Source organism: Balaenoptera musculus, chromosome 20 (assembly GCF_009873245.2).
Source record: "Balaenoptera musculus isolate JJ_BM4_2016_0621 chromosome 20, mBalMus1.pri.v3, whole genome shotgun sequence".
Classification (NCBI taxonomy): Eukaryota; Metazoa; Chordata; class Mammalia; order Artiodactyla; family Balaenopteridae; genus Balaenoptera; species Balaenoptera musculus.
The window spans coordinates 15,413,331-15,430,971 of record NC_045804.1 but is presented as its reverse complement, the minus strand read 5'-3'; the positions used below and the strand labels follow the sequence as shown (position 1 = coordinate 15,430,971).

General features: G+C 35.0%; 1 protein-coding gene across 8 annotated transcripts in view; it reads left to right on the top strand.

Annotated features, from left to right (window-relative positions):
• The window catches only part of TANC2 (tetratricopeptide repeat, ankyrin repeat and coiled-coil containing 2), a 361,655-nt gene that overhangs the window by 167,511 nt on the left and 176,503 nt on the right, over window positions 1-17,641 (top strand). For 6 of the 8 annotated variants that reach the window (XM_036836547.1, XM_036836545.1, XM_036836544.1 and 3 more), the window contains exon 5: window positions 8,027-8,137. The exons of the other annotated variants lie outside the window; for them this stretch is intronic. In XM_036836547.1, the coding sequence (XP_036692442.1) occupies window positions 8,027-8,137 (111 nt within the window). The remainder of the gene's footprint in view (window positions 1-8,026; window positions 8,138-17,641) is intronic. 8 annotated transcript variants of the gene reach the window in all.

Genomic DNA, 17,641 nt, shown 5'->3' with positions numbered 1-17,641 from the left:
TGTCATGCTGGGCAGCAGCAGCCAAAGCTCCCAGTAGCCAGGCAATCATGAGGGTAAACCAGCGGTGCACTTAGAACCATTCTCTACTCATACATCCATTCTGCTTTTCACTTAGTATGGTATTCAATAAACACATGAGGTACTCAACACTGTATTATAAAATAGGCTTTGTGTTAGATGATTTTTGCCCAACGTATGCTAATGTAAGTGTTCTGAGCAAATTCAAGGTAGGCTAGGCTAAGTTATGATGTTTGGTTAGGTTAGGTGTATTAAATTGCATTTCAACTTTGGATATTTTCAACTTACAGTGAGTTTATCAAGATGTAACCCCATCATAAGTTGAGGAAGATATGTACATTTTTCTCTTCTTTAAACCCTATAGCTTCTGTTTTGTACTTTTTTCATGGCACTTTCTCTGCTTCTTATCATAGCTGTTCTTGTTCTGTCTTATCCCATTGTTGCATTCCTTCAGGTCAGAGACTGCCTTAATCATGTTTGAATCCCCTGAAGTGTCTAGCACTGTGCTTTGCACATGGTAGGAACACAATAGCATTTACTGAATTGAATGGAAGAGCTCTTATGGAATTGGCTTACAAATGGTTGTATGCAGTTTTCTAACAAAAAGAATTCTCACTTTAAAAGTATCAGGATTAAATTTACATTTTGAGTAAATATGAATTTTCATGTTAGTGAAGTATCCTAATCCTGTCAAATGATTATGATAATCCCTAAAATGTATTCTGATGCCTCCTTTTTTATTACCTATTAGCATCTCTAGTAGAGGAGGTGCCTTTGTTATGTTGTATTTTTTTACAAGATTATTTAAGTAAGGGGTACCTTAAAGATGAAAAAATTAAATAGGAAGAAATTAGATTCGTATTAGAGTTTTCAGCTATATGTGTTTATATGTAAATTTATACCTCACAGCTATAACTTCTGAAGAAGAAAGTACTAAAAAAAAATTTAGCACTGATCTCACAACCTCTATATTTTGGTCGATAGACAGCCTTATGAATGTATTTGAGGCATCCTATTGCTTTGAAGTTGTTACTTGTAAATAAATAAATATACCAATGTACTATCTCAAGTTCCATTTATTGTTATTTATCTGTAGCAGTTTGCTGTGTCACTGTTAGTGAATAGTTGTTCCATACTTTATTGAATTCTTTATAAATTTAAAATTATTAATGTCATTTCAGTTATTTGGGTTTTGTTTCTTCAGAGTTTTTTGTTTTGTTTTCATTATTAGGAAGTTAGTATTAAAGTTTTTAGGTGATAGGTACTTTAAAAGAACTTATTTTGATATTCAAATTGCTAAATTTCTCTGTACTTGGATAGCTTCTGTATTCTTTGTGTTATGTTCAAGTGGGACCTTCTTTTCAGTCCTTACTTTCAGTGGGACCATAATGCTGTAAGTTGATGCTGATCAGCTACCTTTCAGTTAAAAAAACAAAAAAGATGTAGTTGCTGTTAGTTTTGGAAATGGTAAAACTATGCAATGTTGCTTTTTTGCTCAAATAAAATGAATTCTGGATTCCTCCTTTATAAAGCTGTTCACTACGATCAGTGCAGATAGGAAATGTTCACAGGTGAGCCCACCCGCTAGTTATCCAGGGATAACTAGTGACCACAGACTAACTGATATTTGTATTGGTAAACATAGTTGACTTTGCCACACTGCACACATTTCATATTTCACTTATATTTGTATAGGTTTCAAAGAAATCAGATCTCTAATAGTCTGTTGTCAAGAATAAATATGCATATTGTATTTCTAGCTATACTAATATATATTTAGATTTAAAATAAATGCATTCTAATTATTTGATACTTCACTGCATAGTATGGGTGTAAAACAACATGCAACAATTTTCATTTGTAGCTTAGAGTCTGGAAAGTGGGGAGACTAAAGAAGATAACACATGGTATTTGGGGAAAAAGCAGGATAAAGAGAAATGTGTAAAACATATACTTCATTTTTTAATACTTTTATAGAAGAAAAGAGAACCAGAAAAATACTTTGCCAGCTTTATGTTAATTTTGTCATTGGTTAGAGCAGCAGAGTTTTATTTTTCATTATAATGAGTCAGAAACGTTCTGTAGTAGACTAGCCATTATTTGATAAAGACTGTCATGTCACGTTTTAATTTCCTCCTTCTGGGTTGCATCTGAGGGTGTTTATTTGTTTTATATGTTTTTTCTTTTCTAGAGATGGATACTTTCTCCTTGCAAAAAATGGGGAACTATATGAATTATAGTTTTCTCTTTATTTGTGTTTCACTTACATCTAGCATGTGTCAAATTGTCAAATTCTATTGGTTTTTCTTTCTCAGTTTTTTTTTAGTTTTTGTTCCCTCTGTTTTGGGGGATTCATTTGCTTATTGGTGCATAACTAAAAAAGAAAAGCTCCTTGGCATTCTTTCTTTCTTCAAGGTGTGGTTTATGTCACCATTTAAGCACAATTATGACAAGCAATCAGGATATCAGATAAATTGGAAGGATGCTGTTACCACCTATTTCCCGATTTTAAACCCACCATAGATTGGGGGTTAAGAAGGAGGAAATAAAGAGTTTCTCAAATAATCTCTCTCCTTTTACCCTTTTTTCCCACGCCCACTCCAGGAAATCCATTGTTACTGAAAGGTTTATTTTCTAATAAACGTTTAGGAACTAAAATTTTATGAATGTCCTAAGATTCTGCCTGTGAAAGCTCTGTTGAAAACTTTTAAAAATACAGTTTTCTCTTTCCAGATAAATTTTCCACTGTTTCTCTCTACTTTGTTAACAATTCTATAGTTCAGATCTTTTTCTCCTATGTTTTCTTCTAAGAATTTTATAACTTTAATTTACATTCAGGTTTTTGACCCATTTTGAGTTAATTTTTGTATATGGTATAAGATAAGGGTCCAACTTCATTCTTTTGCATGCACGTATCCAAGTTTCCCAACGACATTTATTGAAAAGACTATCCTTTCCTCACTAAACGGTCTTGGTACATTTGTCAAATCATTTGACCATGGGTTTTATTTCTGGAATCTCTATTCTGTTCCACTGTCTATATGTCTGTCCTTATGCCAGTACCACACTGTTTTAATTCTGTAGCTTTATAGTAAGTTTTGAAATCATGAAGTTTAAGATCTCCAACTTTTTTTTGATAGGATTTTTTTGATAGGGATTGCATTGAATCTATGGATCACTTTGGGTAGTATTGCCATCTTAACAATATTAAGTCTTCGAATTCGTGAACAAGGGTTATCCTTCCATTTATTTGTGTCTTTAATTACTTTCAGCAACATTTTGTAGTTTCAGTGTTCCAAGTCTTTAGCTTCCTTGATTAAATTTATTCCTAAGTATTCTTTTTGTTGTTATTTTAAATTGAATTGTTTTCTTAATTTCTTTTTCAGATTGTTCATTGTTAGTGTATTTTTGTGTATTGATTTTGTATCCTACAACTTTGCTGAGTTCATTTATTAGTGGAATCTTTAGGATTTTCTACATTTAAGATTGTGTCATCTGCAAACAAAGATAATCTTACTTCTTCCTTTCTAATTTGGGTGCCTTGCATTTCTTTTTCTTGCCTATAGCTAAAATCGTTTTATCCTCCTTTCACATTTAGTAGAAACCATATTCATTTGACAGTGAATTTGTTTTTAGATTAAGCTTACTGAATATGCTTTTAATCTCAAAACCAACTTTGTGAAAGTACTTTCTTGGTACTTTATGTTCTGCTCATCTTTATATTTATCCTTCAGTTCTCATTTTCCTGGTCCTTGCTTTATTTTATCTGCCTCCATACCATTCTTCCATGAGTATCTGAGTCTTGTGACAGTTTATCCCTAAAAATTCCCCTTTGCTATGAAACTTTTATCAAAGACAGATATTTCAATAGTTATTAAAATTTATATTTTAATGCCTTTATAATTGCTTGAATTAGGTGTGCTTCAACATCATCTACAGCATCTCAGTTTACAGAGGATCTCCATAGGTGGATTTTCTCTTTCACCATTAACATTTCTTTGTGATATATCTGAGTGCTCTTATTCCCCCGTCCTCCACCCCTCAATGACCTTGGTAAGAATTAGTGAGTACAGACATATTGGTCTCTCTTCAAAATAGGCCCCAAATGATGGATACTTTATTACTTGGAACTGTTTAAAAACAAAACAAAACAAAAAAACATAACACAAGAGTTATATTGCTAAAAGAGTGACTGAGAAGAAATCCTAACTTTCACGATAGACGTTAATTCTTTCAGAGATGAGGCCTTGATTCCTTTCTGTTTTATTTCAACTTTTTTCTTAGAAAAGGCCTTTTAATGATCTGTTTTCATGAGGTATTTATAGATCTCTCTAATTCAGTGTCTACAAACTTTAGTGTGCTTCAGAATCACTTGGAGGGCTTGCTAAGCACAGATTGCTGGGACTGTACCCTCTTGAGTTTCTGATCATCAGCTGATTTGACATGGGGTCTGATCATCTGCATTTTTAACAAACTCCCAGATGATGCTATGCTGCTGGTCCAGGCACCACAGTTTGAGAACCAGTGGTCTAAATCATAGTGTTTAACTTTCTTTATATACCCACATATTTCTCATTGTCTAACCTAGACCACTTTGATTTGGGTATTCTACCACCTTCTAAGGTATAACATGTTTTCTTCAACGTTATTCCCTTCTCAATTTTAAAAACAAAATTGGTAATATCACCATTTCTGTCATTCCCCTATGGCATCTTAAATGTCTTTGTTTTACCCCTCTCACACACACAATTCAGACTTTCCAAATAATGCTGCATCTGTGACGGTGATGATGATGACAACAACAGCAGAAACAATGATAAAAACAGCTAACATTTATAGAGGATTTATTCTGTTCTAGGCGCTGTTCTGAGCATTTTATTTGAATTAATTAGTGTAATCCTTAACAACTCCCCCATGGTGTAGCTACTGTTACTAACTCCAAGTAACTGATGAGGAAACTTAGGCACAGAAGAACTCTCACAGCTAGCAAAAAGTGGAAGAGATGGGATCTAACTTAGGCTTTCTGGTTTCAGGGCTCAGACCCTTCATTCCTCTCTTATCCAACCCCTCATTACTATATTACCGTGTTATACTGCCTCTCCATGCTATGTCTTGGAACCACACGCTTACTTTGTTTTCCATAGCCATTGCCCTCCCTGCTCCATGTCTTAATAAACTCCTAGATGAACTATATCATCATATCCAAGCACTATGCTAAGTACTTTACATGCTTGGAATTATTTAAGCCTCATAATAATCCTGTGACTTTTTGAGAAAACTGAGCCTTAGTAACGTTAACTAACTTGCCCAGTTTATTACTTACAAATACTAGAGCCACAACCTCAATCTTTGAAATGACTAAACCCATATTCTTAACCAGTATGCATCCTCCTCTCAACTCTGCCAGATTCCCACACTCAAGTCTCTTACAGCATAAGACTCATATTCCCAGTGTTGGTTGAGATCTCTTTTCAGATCAGTGGTTTCCTGTTATCTCTCATATCATAATAAAATACCTGGTTTGGTTTTAGAGTCCCCTACCCATCTCATTTCAACCACTTTTTTTTAAAACTATCTGGTGAACCCTTTTGACAAAGATTTCTTTTACCCATCTGATTAATCTCATATACCATTTATTTTACAATAAAGTATATTGGAATTCTAGGCTTCCAAACGAAATACTGTGTCCCATCTTCCATGTTGACCTGTTATGTTCTCCACCAAGTAGTGTTAAGACTATTTGACAGTCTGTCATGCCTGTGATTGTACCTCCTCTGTGTGATTGACTTACAGGTAACACTAGTTTTCTGTAATTTGGCTGAGAGTTAACATTATAATCTACCTTATAGGATAATGAAAATTCATTATTAGACATGTACAGTGTCCCATGGATCACAGTTAGAGATGAAGGTAGAAAAACAGAATTAAATGTCCACTATGAGCTATAAAGGTAACAGTTGGGATTCCCTGAGAAGGGAAAAGAGAGAAGTCTGCATGGTGTTGAGTTTCACAGATCTCTAGGATCCTGATTTTCCCCCTTGACTCCATCTCATAATTCTTAATACATTCTTCATACCTCCCTCAATTTCTCCTGCCATCTTTCAATTTCTTTCTTACATATCTACCCTAAGTTGCTGATTTCTGTCTGTCTACTAGCCCCAAATTTCATTATAAAAATTGTTATTAGGATTTTTAGATGTATAGAGTCCCTTGAACAGGGACCAGGGCTGTCTTTGTCAGAACTCAGCAGGTAAAATAATTATTCTACTGCCATGATAAAATAAAATAATAAAATTCTAGTAAAGGACTTAAGAGATATAAGAATTAAATAATAATAATTTCTCCTATACAAAACAATATTGGATAAATAAAATGTTTCATTATTTTCGAATTGGTGAGATTAGAGTGAAAGAGATTCTAATATCGGCTATGAGTAGCCTGCAGATTTGTGTATAAATCATTTGAGATCTTCGTTTGTGATAGTGATTTTTAAAAATAGGCTCAAGTTTTACCTCTCATCAGAGGTGAGAGTTCTGCTATTCCAGAGCTTACTTTTGGCAGAGAACCATATTGTTAGCACCTTTAGCCTTTGTTGCCATGGAGACAGTAAGGCTTTATTTTGTTTTTTTTAACATACACTTAAAATATACATACATACCTTAAGATTTAAAGTGTGGTTTAGTTGACTGCAGGTTTTGAGTATTGGCACATATCAAAAATATCTTCTATTTTTTAAAAACTTTATATTTTGTCCTCCAAAGAAAATAGAGGAGAATTCTGGTCATTGTAATGACAAAGTTTTATATTACTTTTTACAGGGTCTTTTAGGAATAACTTAAAATCCCCCTGTGAATCAGTAATGGATGAGGATTTTGAAGAACATGCAGAAACTTTTGAAAAAAGTAATGTGATCTTAAGCACTCACATGTCTGGGACACCTATAGTTATGATATAATGTGTAATGCATACAAGTCAATTTCAGATTCAACTGTTACTTTTGCACCAGTATTATGCTAAGGACTTTCACCCTATTACAGTTTATTTAATAGAACTCAGTTTAAAAGTACCAAAGCAATCTTCATAATTATAACTTTTAATATATTTAACTGATTATTTAAATGTATATCAATAATGTTCCTTAACTTTTCCCCCTAAAACCATTAAATAAAATTTATATGAGCTTTTAATATGAAAACTTTCAATTCATGAATTATACTTTTTTCGTTCATTCATTTCTTACAAGAATGAATGTTTTCCATGGCATGCAATATTACTGTTCCATAGACCTCATGATTATATTTGTAAGTAAATCACATCTCTTTATCTTTAGCATCCAGTTGTAAACTGGCATGGCCTAGTTAATATTTTAGTCCACTAGCAGTTTTGACTTCTTACCTAACAGCTGAGCAGTTAGGTAATTGATTTCCTTGTTAAGCTAAATATCAATAGATTAATCTTACTTAAGGTATTTATCACAACCCAGTATTATATAATAGTTATTTCTGGATAAAGAAGACTTTTGATTACAATTATTATAAACAAAATCTTAAAACTTAGTCCTATACTTTACTCAGTCAATACCTGTATTTAACGGCAAAGGAAGACAAAATAAGAAAGCTCTTGCTTTATAAGGATAGAGAAAATAGCTAAAGGTGATAGACTAGACAGTTAACAACTTATGCTCGTAGTTTTGATTATGAGATTTTAGCTTTTCCAGTTTGCAGTGACTTTTTAACAAGACCCATCTCCTCTATGAAGAATGCAGTTAATTTTTTTTCTGGCACAAAAAAATAGGGTAACCTGATCTGAGTCTGACAGAGTGTGTCGTTCATTTAAGTGCTTCCATCTGTTGCCTGCTGTTCCCCTTACTCATGACCCCTCTATGTTTCTCTTTCCTTTCTCTTTCCCTCTGTTTCTCTTTCCTTTTTCTTTCTTCCTTCCTTTCTATTTTCCTCTCTCTTTTTTTTTTTTCTCTCCCTCTCTCTCTGTCTCTCTTTTTTGTCCTTAGCCCCTCTGAGGAAGGCAAAGTTTGTTGAGAGCCCACGAATTCCAGAATCCGAGCTTGGCTCACCAACCCTCACTTCAGCTCAGAAACTGGACGTGGATGCATACTGCCCTGGTAAGCGTGCATGCAAAGTTTCTGCTTTGAAAGAGGGAGGTTTGGATCAGGCCCATCAAGCAGAGCAGTGTTTTGCATGTATATTATTCATAAAAACATAGCCGTTACCTCTTTTGCAACTGTGATTGCATATTTTCCTTACTAGAGCACTGTTTTTACTGAACATCCTTTTTGATTATTGATATAATTATGTAAGTATTGAAAACAGCTTCAAAGATAATTTTCAAAGGAAATTAAAATAATTCAGTAGATACGTTTTCAGGGTGATTTTTGTGATCTGAGATACTTGAAATTTTGCTTTGGCCATGTGCAATCAGGAACGTTCAAGTGTGAATAAAAATGTTCATTCAACACTAGCCCTTTGCATATGACCTTTTTTGCCTAATCCCTGTTGGTTTTCTGGACAGTTATAGGAAATAGTTGTGATGTTGGAAACATTATACTTGAATTAAAAAAGAAACATTATAGGTTCCTGATTTGGGCGCCTGGACACTCACTGTTAGAAATACCTCTTCTCATGAATGGCCTGTAAGCACATGTGGGAGTTCACTAAAACCCTTCTTGTGTGGGAGCAAACCTGAGACAGACTCATTATCAATGCTTAGATTCTTCCAAACTTAGATGAGTTGCCTGGCAACATCCTTTACACTCACTCTACAGTGAGTCTATAGAGCTGTGTCAGAAATGTTCACAGCTCTAGTTGAATATACAGATCAGAGCTTCAGTAAAGAACTTTACAAGACTTGGTTTTAGGTCTTTTGTTTATTCCTGCTCATTAAAATTGCACAGTGGCTGCAACTACTACATATTTACAGCATTACAGATCAGCAGAATAAGGTGATTTCTAGTTCTAAGGAAGTTATCAGTAGCTGTAATCTGAAATAGCAGGATACTATACCTCTGAAGCCAGATAAGACATGTTTTAAAAGAAGACAGTAGGCAAAAACTTGAGCCAAACCTAATCAGAGACATTTGATTCTGTGAATCAGTTTTGAATATTGAAAGACCTCGGGGATTTCGCTTGCAGGTTGCAGAAACTTGGGCTTCATCCACTGTTGTAAATGACTATTCAATTTAAATCAATCGCAGATATGTGTTAGGAATAGCTTTTTCTATTTCTAAAGGAACAAATTTTTTTACGTTCTGAGGTACTGTCACATTTCTTGGGTAATGGAATATTATGCTCTGCATTTCTTCATGCAAATTTTAGTGTAATTAAAGTAAATAAATAAATGCACTAATTCTCTATTCCTGCATTGAGTTTTGGAAGAGAAACCCTATCAGAGGCCTTTTCTTTTCCAGATTGCAAATCAGAATGATTGTGGGGAGACTAACCTTTCACTTCCTGATTGCCCATCTGACATCCTTAATCTAATCTAGCTTTGTTATGTCAAGAAGCAAGAGCAGGTAGCTGCTGTTGGTTAGAATGCCGTGCTGAATCACTGTGAAAAATCTTGTCCGTGTTATTACTTATGTATATTTTCCACAAGCAGGAATCTTGCTGAATTGGAATTGAACCAAACTAACCTGTAGATTTTCTGAAAACCGAAGAAGAACTAAAACATGTTGCAAAATGTTAATTGCCATACGCTGCAGTCTCTCCTTTTCTTATCTGAATAGATTTAAGGCACAGAAGCTTTTTAATGATTTGTCTCTTTATAGTAAAGTTATTAACTCTGTGGAAATAGGTTCTACTGAGATAAGATTAGTGACCCTGAGGGTTGAACCTATTATCTTCTACATAGTACCAAAATTAACAATAAACAAATGAATTTAGTAGACTCATAAAGGAAACAAATAATCCATCCTTTTTGAATTTCTCTACATAGGCTATATTAACCGAATAATGATCATATTTTATTGTATACTCATACATAATAGTGCAGTTAAAGCTAGTGATCTGATATCTTCCGGTCCACCTGCTTTATTCATTATCACATGCAAATTTAGGAAAATAGTATATCTGACAGAGGCAACAGTCCTAAGCTAAAGGTTAAACGAGCAATGGTTCTCAAATTTTAGCATGCTTCAAGAATTACCTGGAGGACTTGTTCAAATACAGATTGCAAGACCCACCCCCAGAATTTCTGATTCAGTAAGCCTGGGTGGGTTGAGAATTCACTATTCTCAGTTAATGGTGAAGCTGCTGGTTGAGGTGCCACACTTGGGAGAACCAACTGGGTTACAGGGCTGCTGGAGGCTGCTTGCAAACCTGTAGGGTTCATTCTGCTGTTGACTTCTGAGGAGTAATTGGGGATGTTGTTTCCTTATTATCTTAACTTAAACCTGTTGGTGCCTGTATTTTAGGTGGGAAGAATAAAGCTTTTGTGTCTGAGAAATTGACATATATTTTTCTTGATCTGTCTTTTTGTACATGGTATCTGTGTACCCATGACTAGTTTTCAGTTGTGTCCTACAAGAAAAAGGAACTGTGGATCAAACCAGAGCAAGTTGTTGATATTTGGTCTGCAAAGTTTAGGGAAAGCTGCAATGGGATAGAGCTGTTGATCCAGAATATTTGTCTAAAAAACTGAAGGATTCAGTTTACATAGCATTAGATTCTAGAATACTTAATTTGTTTTACTCTTCCTCAAATCAGATTGTTGTATGCAGAAACCTGAGGAAAGTTACAAGTTACAGTATGTTTTGGTTCTGCAGCTTAACCATGGAGATGATTGATGATGTTACATAACTGAACTACCCAAGTAGGCGAGGTCAAGTGAATTGTGTTTGATAATCGCCTTACAGTGGGGAAATTAAGACCTAGAGAATTTAAGTGATTTGTGTAAGGTCACAAGCAGGATTTATTGTTGAACTCTTGAAGTGGACACAGTATAGTCCAGAAATACATTGTCCCTAATTCTATTACTGTGTAAATTCTATAAGCACCCCTTGACTGACCCTTAAATTAAAAAGTAGAAAATTCAGTTTTTACATATGAGACAGGGCTGTATTCTCTTTTTAGGGTAACCAGCTGATATCAGTGATTTCAATAAAACAATTCCCAAAATAAAAGAACATGTTCACCCTACACTCTGACTTTTCTACCTACAGCGTTAGGTATTAGCTGTGTGATTTTAGGCAAGTCACTTAACCTGTCTAAGCCTCAGTTTCCTCAGTTGTAAAAATGGAAATGGTAATCTTAGATTAATAAATATAGAGCACTTAGCACAATGCTTGTTTTACAGTAGATGCTTATAAATGTTAGCTAATTTTGTTATAATTATAGTGATGATCCTGAGGTGTATAACACAAGATCTTAAAGTTTTTCTAAACAGTCAGGAAAAACAAGATGTAAAGGTTTAGGGTCATTTTTAGTTAAACGTGTCTTACTGTGTTTCAATTATGATTTTCCCCTAACTAGTTATGTGATCTTAAGCATGTCATGTCATGTCTCTGTGCCTCAATTTCCTATCACAGCAACGTTACATGTAACATGATGTTACTTATATAATTTAACAAATTAAATATATATTTGTATAGATACATGAGTACACATTCAAAGGGGAAAATGTCCAGAAGAATACACCAAACTAACATTGGTTGCCTAAAGAGGGAGAGAATTGGGATTGTTTGGATGTCAGAGGAGAAAGTAGCACTGGTGAGATAATGATCATGTTAGCAGTGGTTGTATCTGGCTGGTGGGATTACAGATGATTTTACTTTTCTTTATTGGGCAATATATGTTAGTGCATGAGAGCTCTGGTTCTGAAATTAGATCTGAATTTAATTCCTGACTCTGTCGCCTACTAGCTGTGTGAATACATGTAACATTCATAGTCTTAAATTCCTTGTCTATAAGATTGTGATAAAAATAGGTCTTTTTTTTTTTTTTTACAATAAATCTATCTCATAGAGTTGTTAACGTTAAGTAAAATAATGTATATGACAAATGATTAGCTCAGGCATAACGAACAAGAAGAGATATGTAGCACCCTTCCTGTTATTGTTCATCATCATCATCATACTTTTCTTCATTTTCTAAAATTTCTGCGATGAATTTGTATTGAAATTTTTCAGTAATCAGGTTCTGCTAAAGGATAACAACATTCCTATGTCTTAGTTTTTTAAGTTTTTATTTTGCACGTTATAACACATAATTTCAAGTGTAGAAATGAGCCTTGATACAGATGGCAGGCCATGTTGACAGTTTTATAGGACTTTTGACTACATGTGCAAGGTTAAGGGCCAAAGTCCAGACCGGTGTTCTGAAAATAGACAGGCTTTTATCCACAACAGATACTTTCAGAGGAATTTGAGATTAATCTTTTTATAATAGATTCTTTTAAATCTCTTTAAAAATGGCACTGTCCTTCAAAGGACAGTGTTATTTAAGGTGACAACAAAATTAGGATGTATTTGAAACTCAAGAATGGAAGAGAGTTTTATGATACTTATTTGAGAGTACATACTCTTTATATAGGTTTTGAATTTGTAAAGGATTTTTCATTTGGATTTCTTATCAGCATGGTACTCTATAGCACAAGTACAAACCACTGTTGATAGATGAAATATTTTACATAAAGTGAGTAGTTCCTTGAATCCTCTTTTTCCAACTCCTGTATAGTCATGGTCATTCCACTTAGAAGAAAAGGATGATTTGTTTTCTCATTTTCTTCCTTCCATGTTTTTCCTGAAAACATTATCAAATGTTATCTTTATCCTAAATAGTTAGGCATGCTTCTTTTTTTTTTTTGGCTATGAATTTTATACTTTAGACATAAAACCCTCTGATTTTTTATTGGTATATGGATACCAGAAGCCTTTTTCTTGTAATTCACGTCTTCTGTTATGTTGTATTTGTATTCCTTAAGTCTACTATGTTGTAAACACAATAAGTATACAGCAAGATTTTTAACCTGAATTAAACAGGTGAGCTTTAGGGAGGCGGGTTCTAAACTCCTTAAAATTACATACAAACACTATTCTATATGCATATATGTACTTCTTTCTATAACTGGTTCTCAAAATGGTCTGTAACACATACTTCCCCCACCCCCAAGAAAAAGGAAAAAAGAAATGCTGTTATAAAGGTTGACATGAAATGAAGGTTGTTAATGGTACAACTGTTAGAACAACAACAACAAAAAGCACCTAAAGGTTGGATAGTGGACAGACTTGTAAATCAAATGAAGGGTATAAATGAACTTCAGTGCTGCCCTAATCGGGATATGAAAGTCAGTATAGCAACTAGAGATAGGAAGCAGAGAGATAAACAGGAATAATTTCAGTATATGTTAAGTATGAGAGATACTGCCTGAAAACTGATTATGAACATAAACACACCAAAGAGCTAGAATATGAAAATAAACAGCTTTTCATCTGCACACTCCCTTATCCAGTAGTAAGTTCTTAACATGTTAGAAAGTTCTTTCAGTGGACAGATGCTTTGTTGAATAGAACTTTTCACTTTGAACATTTTCAGTTGTTTTCTTGGTTCATATTTTATCATTATTTGAAAGGTTAACCATCTTTTAACTAACTTTCAGATTAACTTTTCTCAAGGTGCTTTGCCTCACCAATTGTAAAGACTTGGACTGTGAGTATGGTGCTTAGATCTGTAATTTAGTTAGATATCCAAATGGACAGTTTTTTCATTAACTCTGAAAACTAATTTTAACTTTTGGTTTTTTGAGGCAGTAAAGTGCGCTAGTTTAGACAACAGACCCTGGAGCCAGACTGCCTGTGTTCAAATACTAACTCTACCACTTAGTGCTTGTGTGACCTTGGGCAAATTACTTAACCATAAGAATGATTACTTTCCTTATCTGTAAAATAGGGATTATAATATTACCTGTATGTAGGAATGCTATGAAGATGTAATAAAATATGTAAAATAATAAGGACAATTATGTGGTCCATAGTTAGTGCTAGATAACTCTTAGCTACAGTTTTTAAAGTGTTTCAGAGCCTTTACTACCCTTTATCTAAGAATGTTATGGGTAAGGTTATATCCTTTTTATGAGCGCTTTGCAAAGAGGATAAAATTACGCCTATAACCTGTTGTCACTGGCCTGTTTTCATAAGCAGTCCATGTATAGATACTAAGTTTTGTGGGTTTTGGTTGTTTTTTTAGTGGAGGCAGCTTTTCGTAATGGTAAATAGCCCTGGGATCAGATGAGTTTGGTTAAGTTCTAATTATGCCACTTACTAGCTGTATAACTTTTATTACTTAATCTTTCTAATCTTCTGGTTCCTCATCTGTAAAATAACCCTACTCCATAGGGTGTGATGATTAAATAAGATAATACACATAATGTGCTTAGCACAATGTCTGGAACATCAGTTATTATGACTAACAACATCTCTCACATTTATATATTATTATACATTTATTTCTGAAAAAAAAATGTTTTGTGTTTTTCTTTCCCTAAACAGTATATACATTCCTGCAGCCCAATGTTCATGAAAAATTCAGTGGGAACAAGGAAGAGACAGAAAGCTATTCTTGACTTGTGTTTTGATACCTAAGAAACTAGAGATTTATGAATTCTGTATCTGATATCACCACTGCCATCCTTCATCTCTAAGTCACTTAAAATCCTCTTTGTCATTTTGTTTTTCCTTATATGGAAGTTATTCATTATAACATTTAAAGTTAGGGAATTCCCTGGCAGTGCGGTGGTTAGAACTCTGCCCTTTCACTGCCAAGGGCCTGGGTTCGATCCCTGGTTGGGGAACTAAGATCCCACAAGCCTCGTGACCACCAAAAAAAAAAAAAAAAAATATATATATATATATATATATATATATAAGACATGGGGAGTGTTGGTTATATTCTGTTTATCATTATTGAGTACCCTTGTGAATAGGTCCTTGTATTGGTTATCTATTGCTATATAACCAATTACCATAAAACTTAGTAGCTTAAAACAGCAACATTTACTATCTCACAGTTTCTGTGGGTCAGGAATCTAGATGCTACTTAGCTGCATTCTGTGGGTCAGGGTCTCTCACAGGCTGCAATCAAGATGCAGCCTGGGGAGTTCCCTGGCGGTCCAGTGGTTAGGACTCTGCACTTTCACTGCCAAGGACCCAGGTTCAATCCCTGGTCAGGGAACTAAGATCCTGCAAGCTGCAAGGAGCAGCAAAAAAAAAAAAAAAAAAAAATGACAGCCTGGGCTGTAGTCATCTCAGGGCTCAACTGGAAAAGGCTCCCCTTTCAGGTTTATGCACATAGTTGTTGGAAGGATTCAGTTCCTATGGGCTGTTGAACTGAGGGCCTCAGTTCCTTGCTGGCCTTTACCAGAGGCCAGCCTCAGTTCCTCACCTTGTGGGCTTCCCCACAGGGCACCTCACGCATGGCAACTTGCTTCATGAGAGCAAGCAAGCAAGAGGCAGAGAGAGTGCGAGCTATATGAGAGTGACAGTTTTTTATAACTTAGTCTCAAAAGTGACATCCTGTCACTTTTTGTTGTATTCTTTTCATGAGAAGCAAGTCACCAGGTCCAACCCACACTCAAAGGAGTAAATTGAAATTTTAAAGAAAGTTGTTTAAATGAAGCGAATTTTTTAAACGAATTTTCCTTGCTTTTTCTACATATTTGATATTACCTTTCTGTGTTCTGGAAGCATGAATCCTTCTCATCCTTGTCTTCCAATAGAAGAGTTCCATAGTATTCCTGGTACCCTACCCTTTTATATTCAAAATTCCCCTGCTGCTCTTCTAATAACTGTCTGTAGTTCTTTCTTCTTGCCTAACCTATACTATTATGGTCCAGTGAAATACTTGTTCCTAGAATGGTGTTTTTCTCTTTAAGTCTGGGTAACTACATCATGTTATTTTAACATGCAGGTTCTAGAATAAATTCCAGATTTGGAAGCTAACAGAGAATACATTTGCCATTTAGACAAAGGTGACTTTTGAGGATAATACTTTTCTTACTGTGAGCAATCTATAAATGCCTTGCTTTCCACATTAGAATACATTGTACGATGGGTAAGGAAATCCAGGTCAGTAGGGGAATAATATGGAAATACTATATTACACAAGTAACACATTTTTACCATATTTTGTATCTCAAACATATGTCTGTTCAAAGCAGTTGTTAGAAACCTCAGTTTAAAACCCAAAGGAACATTCAGTGATAAACGTCAGTCTTACAGATTTCAGTGAAGCATTTAAGGTTCTTGAGCTTGTCAAATATTGCTTTTCATTTCAGCCAGATAGTCCTCATCATACATTGATGTGCACATAGTACTTCTTGTACATTGGGGGAATTATGTAGGCAAGGAAACTAGTGTAAGTTTTGCCAAACAATGAGTACTTTCTATCTCTAGGTGTCCTGCCTCTATAGTGATTCCCACTTCCAGTGGGAGAGAATCAGAATAGTGGGATGTTGTAATGGAAGATTATAAGCATTTAAAAGCCTGTTCTCTTAGCTAAGTGCTAAACTAATGAATTTTTTAAAATGCAAAGAGTCCCTAATCTTATAAAAATTGTATTCCTAAATAGCACAAGGGAAAACCACCGTGTGTGTGTGTGTGTGTGTAGGACTTTTTCCCCCCATTTATTTGTGTATGTCTAAGTTATTAATAAAAAGAGTATAGGGGCTTCCCTGGTGGCACAGTGGTTAAGAATCCGCCTGCCAATTCAGGGGACACAGGTTCGAGCCCTGGTCTGGGAAGATCCCACATGCCGCGGAGCAACTAAGCCTGTGCGCCACAACTACTGAGCCTGCACTCTAGAGCCCGCGAGCCACAACTGCTGAGCCCACATGCCAAACTACTGAAGCCCACGCACCTAGAGCCCGTGCTCTGCAACAAAGAGAAGCCACCGCAATGAGAAGCCCGCGCACCGCAACGAAGTGTAGCACCTGCTTACTGCAACTAGAGAAAGCCCGCGCACAACAGTGAAGACCCAACACAGCCATAAATAAATTAATTAATTAAAAATAAAGAGTATAGGATTATTAGGAGATAAATTTACTTTTTAGGGAGCATCTTTTTCCTTTTTCAGCTTTATTGAGATATAACTGACATATAACATTGGGTAAGTTCATTGTGTACAACACTATCATTTTATATATATATGGATTACTGGTGAAATTTATGGACAGCCTCTGCAGAAAATTGCACCCACGTGCAAAATTTTGCATATTGTCTGAGTTTTGAAGAAATTAATAAAACATTTAGGTTTGTTTGCCCTGTGTAATAGTTTTATCTGAAAACTAGTCTAAGCAAACCAAAATTAATAAGAATCAAAGACTAGAGTCTTCTAAGGAAGTTACATTATTGCTAACTTCCATTCCATACCCTAAAGCTAGGTATCTAAATAATGCAACTGTAGAGATTCCCTAAAAGTTGGTTCTTTAACTTAGGCTCTAGGTGAGTTAATTTAAAGAAGGCAGTTATTTAGGAAGGAAGTAGGGGAAAGGAAGGGTAAGTAGGAGAAATTCAAACACTTCTGTTTTAAAGAGATGGGGTCCTGTGATTAAAGCTTCCTTAGATTTCTCTGCACCTGCCCCAACTAAGGCACTTTTTTCCCCTCAGTTGAGGATTGAC